This window comes from Nuphar pumila, chromosome 3, assembly GCF_984573655.1.
Source record: "Nuphar pumila chromosome 3, dmNupPumi1.hap1.1, whole genome shotgun sequence".
Taxonomy (NCBI): domain Eukaryota; kingdom Viridiplantae; phylum Streptophyta; class Magnoliopsida; order Nymphaeales; family Nymphaeaceae; genus Nuphar; species Nuphar pumila.
This window is the reverse complement of record NC_143251.1, coordinates 9,677,538-9,698,943: the sequence shown is the minus strand read 5'-3', so window position 1 is coordinate 9,698,943 and position 21,406 is coordinate 9,677,538. Positions and strand designations below refer to the sequence as shown.

Genomic DNA, 21,406 nt, shown 5'->3' with positions numbered 1-21,406 from the left:
GGGTAGTTTAGTCATTTTATTAAGATTATTAAGGTGTTTGGTTCGTATACGAAAAAAACCCATTCCTTGGAATAAGAGTTCTACTTCGTGGCTACATGGAACGAAACGGATCCACGGTTTAGAATTTTTACCAAAGAATTTTATTCCTCCAACTTTAGTATAAACAGGGAGAGATTCCACGATTCACGGCAAACTTGGCAGTCCAAAGGGGTTTGGTGCAGTGGAGGGAGCCTTGCGGATGGTCAGGGGTTACATTCCTATGAGTGTGCATTAAACGATAAGCCCTTAATCAAAGCCAGGAGACTGTCTAAGAGTAAGGGCAAGCCACTGTTAAGTGACCGTAAGTACAGCAAAAAAAGAATAACTACCAATTGCATGAACCAAATATGTTAAAAATGACATCCACCCCTGTTTTGCGAGGTGTAGTTAGGTGATTTAGGCTCGACTACTCACTCAGGTCACACAAAACACAAAAAAATCACAAAGTGAAGCGATTTTGTGTGTAAAATATAAACACAGAAGATCGCTCCGCATGCAACAACTTTCTATGTAAAATACAAAAACACACAAGATTGTTACAGCGATTTTCTGAGTTTTGTGTGGACCAAGTACCTAGGGCTATCAATGGGTCCACTTTGTACCGGGTGTCCAGCTTGACCCGAACCTGATTTCCCGGGTATGAGTAAGGAAAGTGTCAACCCGAATAATATTTGGGTTGACCCGAACCCGACCCAAGAAATATTTCGGCCCGTTTGAGTCATGATTTTTGCTGAGTACCGGACCTGACCCAACTTTTTTGCTGGATATCCGACCCAACCCAAGTACTTTATATGTATTTTTAATGAAAACAAAGTTTTAAAATATGTGGGTCTGGGTATGGGATTCTTTTTTTGTGATCCGATAGAACCCGAACATGGTTAATACTTATATGGGCGGGTACGGGTCAACCTTGACCCGACCTGTTGATAGCCCTGCAAATGCTCAATTACATGATCTGCTTCGATGCTTTACCTTCTCATGTAAAAACTTAAAAGATGTTTAATAAATGAAAAATAATAGTACTTTACAACAAAAATGATGTATTTAAAAAAAAACTTTTAATTTTCAAAAATCTACCCGATATCTAAAAGTGCAAATGTTTGTCGTTAAAAGAACCATTTTAACCTTCATACAACGGACCTCTTGAGGTTCGCGCGATATATCAGTATGCTCATCGAGTATCACACTCTCTCGCTTAAAGGTAGATTTACACATTTTTTTTTTGCGGACCTCACAAAGTTTACAAACCTATCAAAGTTTGCAAATATTTTTATTAAATTTATATATAATGCACGAAGTTTGAATAACCAAAATTCATGAAATTCTTGTAATTGAAACATGTCATAACTTTACAAATATTTTACTAAAATCATATATATATATAGTACAAAGTTCGTATAGGGTCATACATATCTCATTTAAGTAACTCATAAGATCGGAAAATAAGTTAGGGATACATTATAAAGTTATGTGAAATTTGCATGCTCATTGAATCATATATAGTCATTTTTATTGTTCATTTTGTTTTGTTTTTCTCGCTTGTTTATGAAAAGAGCTCTTAATCGTTTTTTTCTCTAGAATCCTTAACATTTTTTTCTTTCAATAATTTTTATATTTTTACATCCTGATGAGATTGTTATATAGTTTTTAATATAAATTTTGGATAATTGTTATATAAGATTTGCGCTAAGTTTGGATTGGGTTATAATCCAATCTAAAAGATCCTCTTTAAATCAGATAAAGCTTTACGAGCTCTAGATTATTGATCCTAACTGAGTTGAATAGTCAAATGCTCCAAAAACCCATTTAACGAGGCAGGTCGATCTGCCCCTTCATCCATGCCTCCATCAGCTCCTCTACACTGATCATCTCCAGCATCCTACAAAAGAACCGAAATGTTAGTATTGATAAACAAAATATAATAAAATAAATTATATGCAATGCACCTAATCTAAGAAAATCAAAGTAACATGGTTGAATGACACATAGACTAACAATAAAGTGAAGAACATTAACAGAATTCAGATATGTGTTCTAAGGCTGACAAAAAAATTCATAGTGATTCAATCATGCAGATATGTGTTCTAAGGTTGTCAAAAAAATGTCATAGTGATTCAAGCATGCATATATGGTTTATAAGGTTGTCAAATAAATGTGTTATGTATCATAATCATGCATATATGTGTTATAAGGCAATGAAAAAACTTTTATAGTGATTCAATCATGCATATATGTGTTATAAGGCAGTCAAAAACTTTCATAGTGATGAAATCATGCTTATATGTGTTCTAAGGTTGTCAAAAAACTTTTATAGTAATTCAATCTTGTATATATGTATTATAATGCAGTCAAAAAACTTTCATAGTGATGAAATCATGCTTATATGTGTTCTAAGGTTGTCAAAAAATGTTTATAGTGATTCAATCATGCATATATGTGTTATAAGGCAGTAAAAAAACTTTCATAGTGATGAAATCATGCTTATATGTGTTCTAAGGTTGTCAAAAAACTTTCATAGTAATTCAATCATGCATATATGTGTTATAAGGCAGTAAAAAAACTTTCATAGTGATGAAATCATGCTTATATGTGTTCTAAGGTTGTCAAAAAACTTTCATAATGATTCAATCATGCATATATGTGTTATAATGCAGTAAAAAAACTTTCATAGTGATGAAATCATGTTTATATGTGTTCTAAGGTTGTCAAAAAACTTTCATAGTGATTCAATCGTGTATATATGTGTTATAAGGCAGTCAAAAAACTTTCATAGTGATGAAATCATGCTTATATGTGTTCTAAGGTTGTCAAAAAACTTTCATAGTAATTCAATCATGCATATATGTGTTATAATGCAGTAAAAAAACTTTCATAGTGATGAAATCATGCTTATATGTGTTCTAAGGTTGTCAAAAAACTTTCATAGTGATTCAATCGTGTATATATGTGTTATAAGGCAGTCAAAAAACTTTCATAGTGATGAAATAATACTTATATGTGTTCTAAGGTTGTCAAAAAACTTTCATAGTAATTCAATCATGCATATATGTGTTATAAGGCAGTCAAAAAACTTTCATAGTGATGAAATCATGCTTATATGTGTTCTAAGGTTGTAAAAAAACTTTCATAGTAATTCAATCATGCATATATGTGTTATAAGGCAGTCAAAAAACTTTCATAGTGATGAAATCATGTTTTTATGTGCTCTAAGGTTGTCAAAAAACTTCCATAGTAATTCAATCATGCATATATATGTTATAAGGCAGTCAAAAAACTTTCATAGTGATGGAATCATGTTTATATGTGTTCTAAGGTTGCCAAAAAACTTTCATAGTAATTCAATCATGCATATATGTGTTATAAGGCAGTAAAAAAACTTTCATAGTGATGGAATCATGCTTATATGTGTTCTAAGGTTGCCAAAAAACTTTTATAGTAATTCAATCATGCATATATGTGTTATAAGGTAGTCAAAAAACTTTCATAGTGATGAAATCATGCTTATATGTGTTCTAAGGTTGTCAAAAAACTTTTATAGTAATTCAATCATTCACATATGTGTTATAAGGCAGTCAAAAAACTTTCATAGTGATGAAATCATGCTTAGATGTGTTCTAAGATTGTCAAAAAACTTCAAACATGCATATATGTGTTATATGACAGTCAAAAAACTTTCATAGTGATGAAATCATGTTTTTATGTGCTCTAAGGTTGTCAAAAAACTTTCATAGTAATTTAATCATGCATATATGTGTTATAAGGCAGTCAAAAAACTTTTGTAGTGATGGAATCATGTTTATATGTGTTCTAAGGTTGTAAAAAAACTTTCATAGTGATTCAATCATGCATATATGTGTTATAATGAAGTAAAAAAACTTTCATAGTGATGAAATCATGCTTATATGTGTTCTAAGGTTGTCAAAAAACTTTCACAGTAATTCAATCATGCATATATGTGTTATAAGGCACTCAAAAAATACTCATAGTGATGAAATCATGCTTATATGTGTTATAAGGTTGTCAAAAATTTTATAGTGATTCAATCATGCATACATGTGTTCTAATGCTAGCAATAAAAATTCATAGTGATTCAATCATTCATATCTGACGGGCACCAGATCTCATGTTGAATGCAAACGAAGTTCCCCTATCCCGAAAAAAGTTGCACAACTCATTATGGACAAGGTTGAAAATGGCTTCATGTAAAAAGTCACGCATTGTGTCCTGAAGAAGCTGGTGGACACCATCCTAAGAAACAACATGGTCAATCGGATGGTGGGAGTTGATGCTGGCGGGAGAACTCTGAGAGTCTTGACTGCAGGAGGCAACAATTGGTGTGGTGTTCATGTTACTCCCAAACCCGAACACACGACCCTTTTTGGGTTCACCGGTTGCAATCACCTATGTTGCAGGACCAAAAAGAGGATGCTGAGTAGAGTCATCGCCATATCGCTCTACCATCTGCTGCTCGTATGACTTCTACAAAGTAATGATTACAATATGAATTAATAATTAATAATTATAATATTTATGATAATATAATTTATGGTAACTTATGCATTATAATATTTATTAATACAATAAATACATATCGTTGTCGCTCTCGCCTTCTCTGATACGAACTCTCTCATTCTCTTATATTTATGTGTTTCAACAAACGCATCCTTGTAAGGCACAATGCCTTCTTTTTCGGCTTTCTATAAGGTTAAATGATAAAAAAATCAATTAGAAAATATGCAAAAATACTTATAAATTTGACAATATATATATATATTGATGAGTTACCATTTTCTTCTGGTGGCTCCCAAAAGTCTTATAACCACTTGTGTGTAGATGAGCATCAGGCATCTTCACTCAGTTTTGTGAAGCATTTGCTGAGTGGTTTCAAAATTCATAGCTCGCCTATTTATCACACATTGCATCTCAATAATTTATCCTGATAGTAGAAGGGTCATGGCCCTTCCGCTGTAGTGGATCATCTATCCCACCAACGGCTTTTATTATTGCAGTCTTCATATTGTGCAACATGTCGACAAATCGATTGACAACCACTATCTGCCACACTATTATTGTGTCATGCTCCTCCTTTGCAGTCGTGAAGAGATTCGAAGTCTACAAATAATTTTAGAAAGTTAGTGCACATGACTATAACAAAAAATTATATATGAAACACATTAGCTATGATAAACGATTATATACCATGAATGAGGACCATAATGTTTCCAACACCTCCTTCGGGTACTCTTTCCATTGAGCGATCGGTCCTGGTAGATGCTGAAGTAGTGACTTCCTAATTTCTCGTATTACTTCTTGTGGCTCGAACATTGTGCTGCACATGAATTGGTACACATTAACAATCGACTATCGATATATACTATTTATAAGATAAGTATTGAACAAGTGATAATGTAATACTTACGGTCGACTATCAATATATACTATTTGAATGAGTCGTCATGTGTCAGACTGAGAAGACCCTGCATCCGACGTTGTCTCGTGATGTGTATGAGTAACTGGTGTAAGTGGGTCATGTACAGGTGAAACATCATCTACAGAACAATGAGATAAAAATTCACACAATGCACATATAAACTAATCAACTATATATTTATTTAAATGACATACCTATTGAAGGATTATGTGAAGACGAAGACTGACTATCATTGAGCTGGGATCCTATAAAGACGATTAACAAGTAACAATTTTTATATCAACATATAAGCAAAAACATAATAAATTTTTATATTTAAATATAACACAAAGATATCTACCTAATGATGTCCCACGATCTCCACTTGATCCTCGACCACTGGGTGCTCGACCACAGTGACCTCCACAAACCATATTCTAATAAATAAAAATGTTATTTGGATCAGTTACATAACTCTTGATCTTAGCATGAATATGACATATGCATGAAATGTAAATATTTAAAGGTCCTACATGAATCAGTTTTATAATTGTGCATGTACATGCTAAGTATGCATGAAATGTAACATGAAATGCAATTTCATAAACATGGATACATAATCAAATAAAAAATAACTTCATGCAAGCATGGATACAGTCATGTCAAACATTGCAATACATTTAAATCATTTATATCACAACAATGTCAAACATGTACCTGCAGCAAACACACTCCAATATCCTACTAACTACAACCATGACTAGTATGGTCTCTGTAATACAAACATAAGAGCATATGAGAAAGTGATGTGGTATGTATTACAAGATGTATTTCACTAGCTCGAGTATGCTTCATCATCACTTGTTTGACTTTCATATTCTTCTTCTTCCTCCTCCTCCTCTTTATCATCTTCATCTTCATTGGGCGCCCATCCACTTGATATATCATTTGGATCACATTCTTCTATATGTGTGTCATCAGACAATGGAGATGTGACATGCAAACCATGTGTGACATCGTGACCATAAGAGAAGTCATACATATCATATGATTGATAATAATCACCCTCTTCAGCAATCTTGTCTTCCTGTAACTGATCATACTCAGGGTATAGTTTAGACTTCACCTTGCAAACCGCTCACCATTCATTTTTATCTGACTTCATTGTATTCGGATATGAAGCATAGTATACTTGTTAAGCTTGCGAGGCTAATATGAATAGTTCATATGTTCCAAACCTTGATTTATGATTCACCTCCACAATGCCTGAGGCTTTGTCGACTCTTGTTGCTAAGTCAACTCCATTATTTCTTTAATAGCACCGTAGTAGTCAAGTTCATTTTCATCATAACTGCTACCCTTGACACACACACCACTATTCATCATTGACTTGTTTACACCGTAGTCTTTTGTATGGAATTGATAACCATTTACGATGTACCTGTTGTAACATTGCACAACTTTGGTTAGACCATTTTGTAAATCACATATTTCTTGATTATTAATATCACCATGGCAGACCTACAAGCATAAACAATTACTATAATCACGATCAATTAAGTAACATATTATTGTTTACACGAAAAGAATGCATGTCATCATCCTTACCAACCCTTTGAACCATGTCCCAAACTTATTTTCACGTTCTTTCTGTACTTTTGAATCAGTGATATGTGGAAGTTTTCTTCGCAACTCCAGATCAAATCGTCTACACTTAACAAATATTTATATTACCGAACCATGTACGCATGTATAGAACTTAGTGTTACATATTAAGTATACTTACTCGATGTAGGGGTCGATTATTGAGCAATTAAAAAGGATATAGATTTGTATTGCGTCTTGCTCTCAATCTTCTAAGAGTCTTGACCGACAATTGATAAAGACATACCTAAGTGGTTTAAATATCGATAGTTTGTCAGCCACAGTAAATTATTCTCCATCATCATTACGAGGTGGACAAGTGTAACATGTTGGAATGTGAGGTTCAAAGTACATAGATGAGAAATTTGAAATCTCTTCTAAAGTGTATGCCTCACAAATTGAACCTTCCACTCTTGCTTTGTTCTGAACATTTTTTTTGGTCAAACATGCATCTATCAACAATATACTTCTCGTAATACAATAATTTTCTAATAGCATTAGAGAGAAAAGTATAAATAAAAATATATCTTTCAAATGGGTACATCCACCGATATTGCACAGGACCACCAACCCTAAGTTTATATGGCAAATGTATGATCACATGTTCCATAATATCAAAAAATGCTAGCAGGAATATCTTTTCTAACTGACAAATAGTAGTGATGACAGAATCCTCGAGATTTTTTACCTCAGTTACTATAACTTTCAATGCACACAATATTCTAAAAAAACTACTCAACTCGGATAATACCCCCCATATAGGTTTGTCTAACATATCATGGAATGCTAGGAGAATCAATCGTTGCATAATGACATGACAATCATGACTCTTCAACCCATATAATTGTTCATCGTCTATCTTCACAGCTCGAGCAATGTTAGAGACGTATCCATCTGAAAATCTTAACTGTCTCAACCACTGACATAACTGCTTTACTTGATCTGGTCTAAGCACGTACCTTACCTTTAATTTCAATACTTTTCTATTGTATTCTTAGAGTTCCAATTCTGATCTTTTACATATTACTTTTAAATCCATACATGCCTTTAAATTATCCTTCATTTTCCTTTTGATACTTATTACCGTATTGAACACATTATCAAACATATTTTTTTCTACATGCATCACATCCAAATTATGTCGTATCAATAAGGTCGATCAATATGGTAGTTCTCAAAATATAGATTTTTTGTTCAATTGTGATCCTTCCCAAATCCAAGGAAGGGCGTCAGACTACGGTCATCTGTCAGTTCATATGGAAAGTATTGCAATCATCTTAAAATCTCTATGTCAGATAATCGTGTAGGTGGACCTTCTATTTCAGTTGTGCCTGCTCGGAACACATTCTTTTGCCGTCAGAATGGATGGTCACTGGGTAGAAATCGATGGTGACAATCAAACCAACACAGCTTCCTTCCATGCGTCAATCTAAAAGATTTTGTATCCTCCATGCAGTATGAACATGCCAACCTCCCATGTGTACTCCAACCAGATAACATATCATATGCAGGAAAGTCACTAATTGTTCATAGAACAACAACCTTCATATTAAAGTTTTGTTTTTTGTGTGTATTGTACGTGAGAACACCGTCATCTCACAGTATTTTCAGTTTATTAATCAATGTTCTTAAATATACATCAAGATTTTGGCACGGAGAGGTCAGATCAGGGATCAATAGAGACAAAAAAAGATTTTGACGCTTCATACACAAACTTGGAGAGAGGTTGTATGGGGTGACAAATATTGGCCAACACAAGTATGAGATTGATCTATCTCTAAATAGATTAAATCCATCTGTACATAAACCTAGCCTAACATTTCTCACTTCCATTGCGAAGGTCTGATGAGTACGATCAAAGTGCTTCCAAGCTTTCGCGTCAGCAGGATGCGTGATCTTGCCTTCATCATGTCAAATTTTATTTGCATGCCATCTCATGTGTTTAGCTGTCCTTGAAGACATATACAATCGTTGCAATCTAGAGGTGAGAGGAAATTAGCGAAGTAACTTGTATGACACTTCTTTTGACATTTTGCTAGCATTGCCTCTTGTCTTTGGCTTGAACCGAGGATGCCCACATAATGAACATAATCTGTTATTTTCTTAATCTTTGAAATACAACATACAGTGATTTGGACAAGCATCTATCTTTTGATATCACATACCTAGAGTATTGATCATAACCTTCACATAACAGAAATTTTGTGGCAATTTCTCATCTTTGAGCAACATAGTCTTTACAATAGAGCACAAACAGTCAAAACATGATTGACTCAAATTATACTATGACGATCGGTGGTAGTCGATGGCAACAAGGAAGAAGGAGATGGTGGTGGTGTTCGGAGGGGTGGTTGGCGACTTCGGTCTTCGGTCGTCGGCGTCTGCTCGAAGGATGGAAAGCGACAACAGTGGATCGAGCGAGGGAGGAAAAAGGGCGATGGATCGACGGAAGAGGGGGGAGAGAGAGAGCATGGGGACAATTTCGTGCCCTAGATAAGCCATTTTACATAAAAAATTAGCGATTGCTTAGCGATGGACATATTCTGTCTCAAAATCCATTGGTAATTAGCAACAGAAAAATTTTGTTGTTCATCCATCGCTAAGTTGCGACGGAGTTTGAGACCGATTTTTTCTGTCGTGAAGCCATCGTTAATCAACGATGGAGCTTGAGACCAAATTTATCCGTCGCTAAACCGTCGTTACTTAGCGACGGATTTTGAGACAAATTTTTTCTGTCGCTAATTTTACAACTAATTCCAATTTTAAGGACGACTAATTTTCTCTCGCTAATCCGTCACAAAATTGTGATGGATTATTTCTGTCATAACTTTCTGTTGCTAATTAACGTTTTTCTTGTAGTGTATGTAGAATTGGGTGGATATATATTTACAAATATATTGTGAGGTATGCTATGAATTCAGGGGTATTGAACCCATGTGATTATCGTGAAAGTGAAGTTTCATTGTTCGTAATTGATACTTGCAAATATGACAAATGGCAAATCATAAATGAGATACATGTATGTTTGTGTTCTTTCAATTGCAAAAATGATGGACATCGACTCGATGTTTTCTCGAATAGAGAAAGTTTGCTATTCGTAATTGATATTCACAGGTTTAGCGAATTATTTGTTATATGCATGGGTCACATGATTTGATAGTATGATAAATTGTGGATATTAACTCTAGTGCAACTGAGAATATCTTATTGTTTTGGCACCTATGTTCTCTATAAAATGATATGACTCGAGAAAAAGACTCTAGTAAAGAAAATGTAGTGCATTGGATTGCAATCAGGTTAAAGTTCTGTTATAGTGCACTAGTGTCAAGCAGGTAAAGGTCATGTAGTGTATTGAATGGTGGTCAGGTTAGAGTCCTGTTGTAGTTGCACTACCTGCAATAAGGTAATAGGTCTGTTAGAATGCAGTGAATTTCGATTAATTTAGAGTCCTGCTATAGCCTCAAGAGGTATGGTCAAGTAAAGTCTTGTTGTAACTGCACTAACTACGATCAGGTTAAAGTCTTGTCGTAGCCATATTCTATAATGTGGAGTGATGTTGGCTCATACTATTGAGGTCCAGCAAGTGGATCAAATGTGAACCAATGTTGTACTAACAAGATAGTAAAAGAGAAAATATGTATTAAAGTTGTGTATGTTGTGTCAGTTACAAAAATTCCTCTTTTTCTCCCTTGTTATGCAATTATTTTTCTGTATTTGAATTGGTTGTGAACTAGATGATAGCTTGCACGAGTTGCTTGCAAGTAGGGTTGTATACCTCAATGAAATGCATAATTGTATGCATGAATGATTATTGAGCCTAATGACAAGTTTGAATGAATTGCTAGATAAATATATGCATGAATTATATTTGAGCATAATTGTGTGTTCAAATGACCTGTATGTATAAGTGTGCGTTAGTATAATTTTTTTTATTGTATGTTGTATTATTTTTGCTTATCAAGGTATAAGTGAAATTGTTGTGATTGTCTTTCAGACCTAGCAAGGATCTAAGAAATCATACTAAGACATGATGTGTTAAATCCATGTACTTTACGATTTTTAGATCCACGCATATAGATGGATGTGTGCCACAACATAGGGACTTATAGCATATGAAATGAACTTCGTTGGACTCTTTTGTTGTCTTTCTGTTTTTTTTGGATTGTAAACCTTGAATTTTATTTTGTTAAATGAATGGCTTAAATATCGGTTATATATGAATTGCAATGGTTTAGTTCTAACTTATGACGTGCCCGGGTCTTGAGATTGTTTTGAGAAGTCTTTTGTTGTGTTTAAAAAAAATATCCCTTCTAGTTTTTGAAAGTTGGGCGTTACACTGAGTCATGTGTATATACTATCAGTGGTACAATTTTATGTATGTATTTATATTCATTTTTTAGTTGGTGATGAGAACAAGTTATTGATACATGAAGCATGAATTTTACGAAAAAACTTTGCTGGCAAGTGACGTAAGTGTTAGATTTGCACATTTGTTTGTTCCTTTGTTACATTTGTATGTACACTCATTTGAATGTAATAAGAATGTATCACATATTGTTCTCATGTAGCATCTAGCAAGATTCATAGAAAGACTCTGCTCCACAAGAACATGACAGATAGAATGAAACTACCAAAAATCATTTACATTACCTCATATTTCTCTATGAGTATCGAAAGCATGGTTTCTGATATTTTTTTATAGCAAATGATCAAAACTAAATGGATACAAGATGGGTTTCATTCGTGCTTAGAGACCGGCTAATTTTTGTATCTTTTCGTTGAAGCTGACAAGGTATTCGCTCTACAATTTGGCATACTTATAAAACATAAATTTGTACGTGCACAACGACTTCAAATTTGATTTATGTTGCAAGTCTTAATTGTTGTCAATTGAGGCAACCAACACCGAGTTTTTTGAGAAAAGAATATGAATGAAAGAGTTTAAATTGTGCAATTTCATGAATAGCACAACTAATACAGATAAGAACATAAAAAACATAATACGATAATATTACTTATTCAATAATGTGCTTATTCTTCTCTTGTACTCGGTAGGTTTAATGTTGGCATTGCATGTTCATTTTTTTGCAACGTGGTTTGGCTATAATTGTTGTAGATAAATACTATAAATGTGCTTAAAATCTCTCCACTGATGTGTACTTACTGACTGCCTATGACACTTAAATCTAGTAATTCGTGCCACATACTCCAACGTGATATTATCTCAATATCTTTGAATTGAAATTAGTTGGTTGTTGGATTCTATAATTGTACAACAACCTTTAAGAAATTGTGATTGATGCTCCATGGTGTGATTTCTAAGAATTTTCGAAAATGCATTCGATCAAACTGGTCATTTGCATCCTCCATTAGTGTTACAAACCACTGATATGTTTGGAACAAGTAGATCCAGTGCATGCAGCTTGTTGGATCCTCTGAATCTTGAGACTATGAATCATACAATCATAATTAATTTTGATAAAATTAATCAAATTAATCATTTAATTATACACATAAATATAACATTTTAAAGATTAAAGTGCAATATATATGACAATTTAATCATTGATTGAATGTGAAATTGTCAATGATTGCAAAAAACTTACAAACATGTATATACAAAATAATAAATGAACAAAGTACTTGTCCACGAGAATCAAAAGTCATTCCCCACTGTGACCCCCAACTAGGAGCACCAAACCTTTTTCCTGTTGCATCCAATCATGTGCACTCTTCACCACACATTAACCTTTGGTTGAGCATCTGATCCACCCACCTCCATTTCTTGAGGACTCTCACTCAACCTCATTTCCTAAGGACCCTCTGTATTAACTTCAACTTTAGGTTTGCATCCTCCCCTTGTTGAGATGTCTCGATCTTGCCACTACCACTATAGGTGGCTGCATCTCTAACTTCCTTTATCTAGAGATTGATGCTAAAAAAAATCTCAGAGTCAACCAATGAGTGAAACTTTTTCACCACTAAGTCTCCCTCCCCTTTCTTAGATGTTTTTGGGATGTGAGACATCAATGTAGCCACATACTTGTCAACAATTTTTTACATTCATCCTTAAATTTGGGCCAAACTTGAAATGTTTTTTCTTGTTTGGCCTGTTTTAAAGGTGTTAGCTACTGCGAGTTTGACTGTAGATGTTTGGGTCTCAATTTATGAAAGTTATGTTTTCGGTGAAAAATGTTGGACACTCGAACTTTTGGCCACAGAGCAGACTTCCTTTCTACCTACATGTCAAGCATACTCCGTACTTCATAATACGAACTATTATCAAGTACATATTTTTTCTTCCTTTGCCCATGTTTTCCAACAATATCATAAGTTGTGGGTGCAAACCCCCTTCGAGTAAGTATTTTCAATCACCGTATTAAACAAATTCAAAAATTTTTATAACAACAACACATTGTATATAAATAAACAGACGGACAATAGAGACAAGACATTGGCTATTGAAAAAACATTGCAAAAAACAAACAGAATATCCTATAAAAAAACTCATACCATTAAGAAAATAATCAAAAGAAACAAAAAGTATTCCCTAATCATGTTTATAATACAAGATACACAATATATAATCACACAAACACTTCTACACAAATGATTTAATTAAAGAAAAAAATAGAATAGGTTATTGAACATGCAAAAATATCAAAAACCATGCAATTTTTTCACAACATAACCAACTCATGCCAATGTTTCAAAAAAATAACTAATTCAAACTGTTGTTTTAAAAAAATAAAAGGTTAAGCTGTTAAAGATGTGATTATCGAAAAATACCCTGATTTTTTATTTTTCGCCGATGAAGTATCGCCGATGAATCACCATCGATGATTCACCAAAAATTATTACAAGAGGAAATCATGTTTGGGACTATTAGTTGGAGACCACAAAAAACCCTAGTTTATGCAAAAATGGCCCTGGGGTGCGACATTCATTTTTTGTATAAACGAAAAAAATTGTATTTAAGGATCATATAGAAATTCACAAATAAGCATATTTGGAATGACATGATTTGCGAAGTCAGTACCTAATTTGCACACTTCTTGAGGATCATAGGAAGTTCACACTATATCCAACGAATTTAGTACAATATTTGTGAAGTTATGATATATTAACATGATGTTCACACTATATCTCGAGAATTTCATGTTATATATATATATATATATATATATATATATATATATATATATATATATATATATATATATATATATATATATATATATATATATGTGTGTGTGTGTGTGTGTGTGTGTGAATTTAGTATGATATTTGCGATGTTTCGAGGTATCAGTTTAACAAGAGGTTAACAAGTATATTTATGCAAACTTCATGAGGTCTGCAAAAAAAATTGTATGAATCTACCTTTAGGGCACGTTTGAAAGCGAGAAACTCTAAGAAAGTTTTTCTAAAAGGTACACTTTTTTATAGGAAACAATCCTAAAAAAGGGTGGGGTGGAGGAATTTTTTCTACTAAGAAAAAATTGTTTTTTACACTCCACCACCCATCCCACCACCACCACCCACCACCATCACCACCACCATCACCATAACCATTCATCTCACCACCACCGTAATCATAACCATCCATCACCACCACCACCACCTCTACCACCACCATCACCATAACCATCCATCTTACCACCACCATCCACAACTACCACAATAACCATCCATCTCACCACCACCACCACCACCACCACCCACCACCCTCCTCTATCCTTTTTTCATATATTTCTACTTTGTTTTTCTCATGCTACACAAACAAGTGAAAACTTTCCATTTTTGAAAAGTTGTCATATCAAAACTTATCATAGGCAACATTTTCTCTTCAGAGTTTTTTTCACTTCCAAATGTGCCCTTAAGTAAAAAAGTGTGATACCCGGAGAACGTATTGATATATCACGTGAACCTCAGAAAGTTCACTCTGTGAAGGTTAAAATAATCCTTTTAACGACAAACATTTGCAGGTTTTGAACATCGGACTCATTTTTCAAAAACTGTAGGGTTTGATAAACTCATCTCTAGTGTCACTCAGACCCAGCAGCAGCTGGTGCAGTTAACAAGACTAACGAAGAGATGACATGTTTTATTAGCAATCATATAATTTCATTTGATTGGATGATACCATTCATCTGGTAGGTGCAACTCATGTACATCAACAAGCTTGAGAGGTGTCACCAGTTCCAAACTCACAGGTGCAAGTCCTTGGTTGTGACGCCGAAGCTAAAGGTACTCTCTTGTGGGCAAGAGGACATGAGGTTTTTGCATCAATGAGCTTGCCAACGAGTGAGGTAGCTTTGCCCAATATGAGCCACAGGCATTTGTCTTAGAGAGCTTTTCACAAAGATAGGCAAAGGAAAAAGAAGCCTGACAAAAATGTGTAAGGGTCGTGTTATGATAGTACCAGACATACCACCACATTTATCAAAAGCAGATACTTTTAATGGGAATCAAATGGTTTGATGATAGGTAAATTAATTATTACTTGCTTAGTAAAACAAAGTCAAGCAAATCGACGAAGCACCCTGAATTGTATTGGAGATATATAAACATTTAATGGGAATCACATGGCTTCCATTCTCAGTAACAAAATATGTATCTTACTTCCTGAACACTTCCCTTTTCTTACACTACCTTATACAGTAACTTCGATGTCTCGTTAAAGAACCAAGAAGTGTTGAATGCTAATAATGCATTTGAATTTATCCCCATGGAAGAAAATTTGAGGACAAAGTCGGTAGAAAATCAAAAAATTTATCCACGTTTTTTTTTCGCATTCTGTAATTTACACATTGCAGCCATGGCGTCCGCATTGCATCACAACAATATGCCCTCATGTTCATGTTGCAGTTTCTCCTTGAGGCTGGGGCATCCCTCCCCATGTTCTAATGCGCTCTTCAGCTCGCAATGCCTACATCAAGTCATCCAAAATAACCAATTCATTCCTCTCTTCAAAATTGCGAATGGTTTTATGTATCAGTTAGCAGCAACCATGTGTGTGTTTGTAATGCTAATGGACTTAGATAAGCATGAGTGGAAGTCCTACAATCTCTTTAAGAAAATGATGAAAAGATCAATGTGGGGCTAGGTGCAACCATACCTCTTTCTGCCAGTTCGTACGAATAATGATTATTACCAGAATTACTGTCTGCAACAGAATTCCTGCTATCAATCCAGACCAGATACCCTACAAAATGATGGCAAGAACCATTGTGTTATTCCTACAGATTTAGATGACAAATTATTTAGCTTGTTTGTATGATTTTTCTTACCATTACACCAAACTTGAACTTAAAACCTAGTAAGGCACCAATAGGCAATCCGAACATATAATAGCACCCTATATTTATATATGCAACTAGGGCCTGCCATCCTGCACCGACAGCTACACCTGCATGCTCAAAAGAAGCACTAGTCATTAACTGAGAGCAGTGCATCAAATAGATACTAATACGATGAGAATCTCTACTACCCATTTTCAATGGGATCTAAAAGAAGATACCTGAAAGAACAGGTTGGATGCTATTGAGCACCATTGTTATAGAAAGGAGGTTTGCGAGCTTGGATGCCTCTTTTATGACATCAGACTGTGTGGTGAACATTTTAGGGAACATATTCTTTGTGATGAAAACTACAATCATAAAGATAATTCCAATAGAGAGAGATGTTGCAGTAGCTACTGTTACAGAAAACTTGGCAGCTTTGGGATGCAATGCACCAAGCTCATTGGAGACCCTCACGCTGCACCAATACAAAAGAGCATTAGATTGTTAGATCAAACACATCTTAATGATTGTTATGAGCAACTAAATGGGAAAAAAGTATAAAGACATAAAAATTGAATCGACCTGATAGCTGCATTGAACCCCAAAGCTACCGTCAATGTCCACAACTCCACGTTCATGCTGCCAGATTTTAATAACAACTGAGAAATTAGAATGCACATAAGATTATCCTAAGACCATTAATAACTTCAATTTGCAATAATGCACAAGGAGAGAGCATGAATAGAAAAAATGGAAGCATGCCAGAAATCTAATTAAATACAATAAATGAAGACACAATCAGAAACTGGACCCTGCTTTTCCTGGCTTTGCAGATCAATTAAACTGTCATGCAACCCAGGAAGCAAAGGCTGATCCATCCAGTACCATCCAGTATATGGAGATAAAAAAGGAGATGACAATGGTAGAAGAAACATTATTTATGTTGATACAGAGGAAAACTGCTCACCAAACAGAAATGGCATCGACTGCAAGTTCTGGGTTCTTTAACAAACCAACCAAAATCAGAACTGCTGTAAAATACCAAAGTTCCAAGCTGCCACAAGAAAGTTCAGACATAAGAAACAATGCAAACCTAAAATTAAAGCCTAACAAAAGTTTCAATAAATTTTCATCTGGGGACTAACCATAACATTATGGCTGATGCCAGTGACAGCTTTATAAAAGAGCCCAAGGAGTGAAATGCAGCCCAAGAAAACCCGGTCCATGAATCAGGGAATTTACCAGACACTAGATAGAGAAACTGAGCCAAATTTATCATCCACCATGTAATATTACCTACATTTGCTGCTCCAACCAATCCATAATGAAGTTTTGACACAAAAATCCAATTCAACAGAGCATGCAAGCCCAAACCACCCCCAGCAATCACAGTGATGATAATCACTCTGCTCTGAGACTGGTAAAATTTCTGCATAGGGAAGTTCACAGCATATGCAAACAGTTGAGGAATGACCCAGATAGTGTATTTGCCAGCCATCTCAGCTATGTCATGGGACTGATGAAGGGCTTTCAGAATTGGTGATGTGAAAATGTATAATGGTGAGATAATCAATGCAGTTATTAGCGTTATAATCCATGATCTTTGCATATAGATTCCGAGCATATCCAGCTGCCCAGCTCCAAAAGCTTGTCCGCAAAGAGTCTCGAGTGCACTACCCATTCCAAGCTGTGAATAAACAAAACACATAGATATTTAACATAAGTATAGGAAATCTCAGGTAGAAGGACCATAAATCATATCAAGCTTATGTACATCAAAGCAATGCAATTATGCTCATCAGTAACAGAAGACAACAGAGAAATCTGTTCGTTCTCCTATTTCTGTCTATTTTTACTTGTTAGGCACAGACTGAGAAAGCCACTGTCATCTATCAATGTAAACAAGATTTCAGCACAGCATTAAAAGGTTGCAACCAATTGATAATTTTATCCTTCTGAGAAAAATCAGCACCTAAGGGAGCAAATCTGACAGAAGGAACATTGAGAGTTTTGCTTCACAAAGTTTGTTCATAACAAATGAAACCCCTCATTTTTTTCACCAAAGGATAAAGCAAAACCGTGCTAAGAAATACCAAGTACCATCTGCTGAAGCAATCAATATCTTTTATCCTCCAGATCGGTCTCTAATGTCAGTAACATAATCTTATGCTTATCCTGATGCCACATATGTAAAAAAATGATTATGAACCTAGTGCGATGATCATCTTTATCTACACGTTCATCTATCAGTTATTGCAGCATGAATAGATTATTTGGAATACTTATCACAAGTATAGATTTAAAATTGATGTTTAAAGCAAACTAACACCATAACCAGAGATCATCAACTTTACTAAATCACGATTCTCGGCTATGCAACTCTCAACTTGATTTAAGTGGAAACCAGTCTACTTTTCACCAAGAAATAATAAAACAGGAAAAGAAAATTCATATCATATGTTAGATTTCCTCTGTGTCAGATTCTGAATTTAGATTCCTAAATAAAATCTCAGAAACAGAGCAACTCTCTTCCCACCGACATAATCCATGGAAGAAGAGAATCTCTGCAGAGCCAACAGAATTCCGGAATTATAAGAAAATGGATTTTGAACATCTTATTTCATGTATGTGGGTTCTAGAACACACACACACGTGCACATATTTTCCCTATACATATATAAAGTGATGAAATTAGAAGCGAGAAAGGAACATGGATTCTTGAAAAGAGCAAATAAGCAACAAGCTTTCTACAATATACCAAATTGATCAAGGACTAAAAAACTTAGCTTCCATTGCTAACAACTTTAGCCAAATTATGGAAAAGTAAAGGGAGAATCTATATGCTTGAATGGTACAAAAGGTTCCCCATCAAGAAGGGCTAAACGGTGTTCGTGAAACTTTCAAAAAACACTTGCGGTTCATCATGTTATTTCCAATACTCATTCAAGAACACAAATGAAAACTTCACCAAATAAATGGACAACCACCACCGCTATATATATCTAGATATCTATATATATAGAGAGAGAGAGCAGTTGCAGTGTTGCACCAGCGAAATCTCACCATAAGCCCAAAGGCAAATCCCTCAATGACAAGCTGGCCGATGGTGACGGCGGCAAGCTCCACCTTTCCAAGATGGCCGATGAAGGCCACCGTCACAAGCCCCACCGAGAACTGGAACACCGTCGTCAGGATCGCCGGCCCTGCTATGTACCACAGCTTCTTGGATTCCTCCCACACCCTATCCAACGGTCTTGATTTCAGCACGGCAGGTGCGGCTCCATCCCCAACCTCACCACCATGGCTCACCTCCATTGCACCCTCCATATTCTCCAAACCTCGGCACCCGGCTTAACAGAGAGCCTTACGAATTAAAACATAGAAGGAGAACTGCCACCAACCATGAAGCTTTCTTATACTTTTTTCTGCCTCGGCTGCTGCTGCTGCTTTAGGTCACCATCAGGCAGAGCAAATCGTGGACACGAGAGCAGTCAAAGTTGGGCAACTCATTTCTTTGGTTTTTGGCAATCTTCACGAGGGTTTCACACATAGAAATTGGGGAAATTTAAAAAAAAAAAATCACCTAATCTTTTGGCAATAATCAAAATCACATCTAAGTTTAGAAGTTTGTCAAAACGTTTTTTTTTTAAAATAATATCAGGGTCTTCCCTCACCAACCAATTCTTTTGTTTGCTGGTTCTTTATGTTGCTAACCCACTTTTGGGACTGGGGGCACTAGGTGTTTGAAATTCGTGTCCATCCAACCCTCTTTTTTTTTTTGTATAAGGATATTCTTGGCAGCCCCAAAGAAGGTTAAGTGGAACTAGGGAAGGCAGTGAATCGGGGAAAATGGGGCTTCGCCCCGCCTCGCCCTGTTTGGACCAAGGATGGAGGACATGAGGCGGGGATGGAGGTTAAAATCAAAACCTGTGCGGGATGGAGTTATGCTTTCCCCATCCTGCCTCATCCCCGTCTTGGTTCCCACTTTGTCCTGTCTCGTCCCCAATCCTTCTTTAGGAATGACAATGGATCGAGGAAAAATGGGGCTTGATCTTGACTCGCCCCATTTGAATCGAGGATAAAGGACATGAAACAGGGATAGAGGTTAAAATCAAAACCCGTACAAGGATGAAGGGCAAGATTTTGATATGGGGGCAAGGGTGAAGACCTTATCCCCCCCCCCCCCCCCCCCCAAATCCACTGCCGTCCTAAAGTGAAACTCAGTGCTACACGTCTCCATGCTCCTAAAGTGTGTGGTTCTCATCAGTACACTTTCATTAACTTAGACACTAAGAAAACCAATCACACATCTGACTGGTAGAATCCTTGAGGAGGTCCCCTTGTCCACAAATTAAGTACACCCAACTTTCACCCTGTGACAAGGGACATCCCTGTGAGTTTCAAAGCATGATGGTCCCATGTCAGATTACAAACCTGGGTCACCACAGACCAGTAAGGTAGATCCCTTGTTGGCAATTGTGGTAAGTACCATTTTAGTAAGAATATTACTTTTCTATGAAAGGACACACTGACATTGTTACAGGATAACTCTAAAATTGAAGTTGAAATATTTATATAAAGTACAGTAGTGCGAGGGCAATTGGTAACTAGTTTTTTCTCTTTTTTTCATTGATCATAACAGTCAACACAAAAGGTTCATTTTAGAAATTCATAGTTTTTTTTATGTCCAAACCATTTAAGAAAAGGAGGGGGGAATGGTTGGTGTCATGTTGACTTGAGTGTGATCATCAAAGTTGAGTTCCATTTCTCATTTTTCTTCTTCGTAGTCGTGGTGGGGCCCAGTACCACACTCGTTTTCAAAGATCGGTTTGTCGTGTACCCTGACTCATGATCCATAATTCCAGAAGATCAAACGCTCGTGCGATATTGAGTAGGGTAGGTGAGGAAGGATAGGTATGACTGGTGGTCAAATTTTCAATTATTTTGTAAAGAAGGTGAGCATATCAATGAGTGTACGATTCAATGTAGTGCACTTAAAGAGAGGGAAAGCTATTGTAGTGGGTCCCAC

At 35.6% G+C, this 21,406-nt stretch overlaps 1 protein-coding gene and 1 long non-coding RNA gene across 2 annotated transcripts; both read right to left on the bottom strand.

Moving 5' to 3' along the window:
* Window positions 1-763: 763 nt before the first annotated feature.
* LOC149841897 (uncharacterized) lies at window positions 764-4,961 on the bottom strand. Its single transcript, XR_016430741.1, has 2 exons — window positions 4,825-4,961; window positions 764-1,918 (listed from the first exon to the last, which is right to left on the bottom strand). It is a non-coding gene; the product is annotated as an uncharacterized LOC149841897 (long non-coding RNA).
* A 10,662-nt stretch (window positions 4,962-15,623) lies between these two features.
* Window positions 15,624-19,759, bottom strand: LOC149841896 (protein DETOXIFICATION 33-like). Its single transcript, XM_089998763.1, has 8 exons — window positions 19,441-19,759; window positions 17,523-18,064; window positions 17,345-17,431; window positions 16,960-17,016; window positions 16,614-16,852; window positions 16,384-16,502; window positions 16,212-16,298; window positions 15,624-16,022 (listed from the first exon to the last, which is right to left on the bottom strand). The coding sequence occupies exons 1-8, from the start codon at window positions 19,702-19,704 to the stop codon at window positions 15,951-15,953; spliced, it is 1,467 nt and encodes a 488-aa protein (XP_089854889.1). The 5' UTR covers window positions 19,705-19,759; the 3' UTR covers window positions 15,624-15,950.
* Between the last annotated feature and the right edge of the window lie 1,647 nt (window positions 19,760-21,406).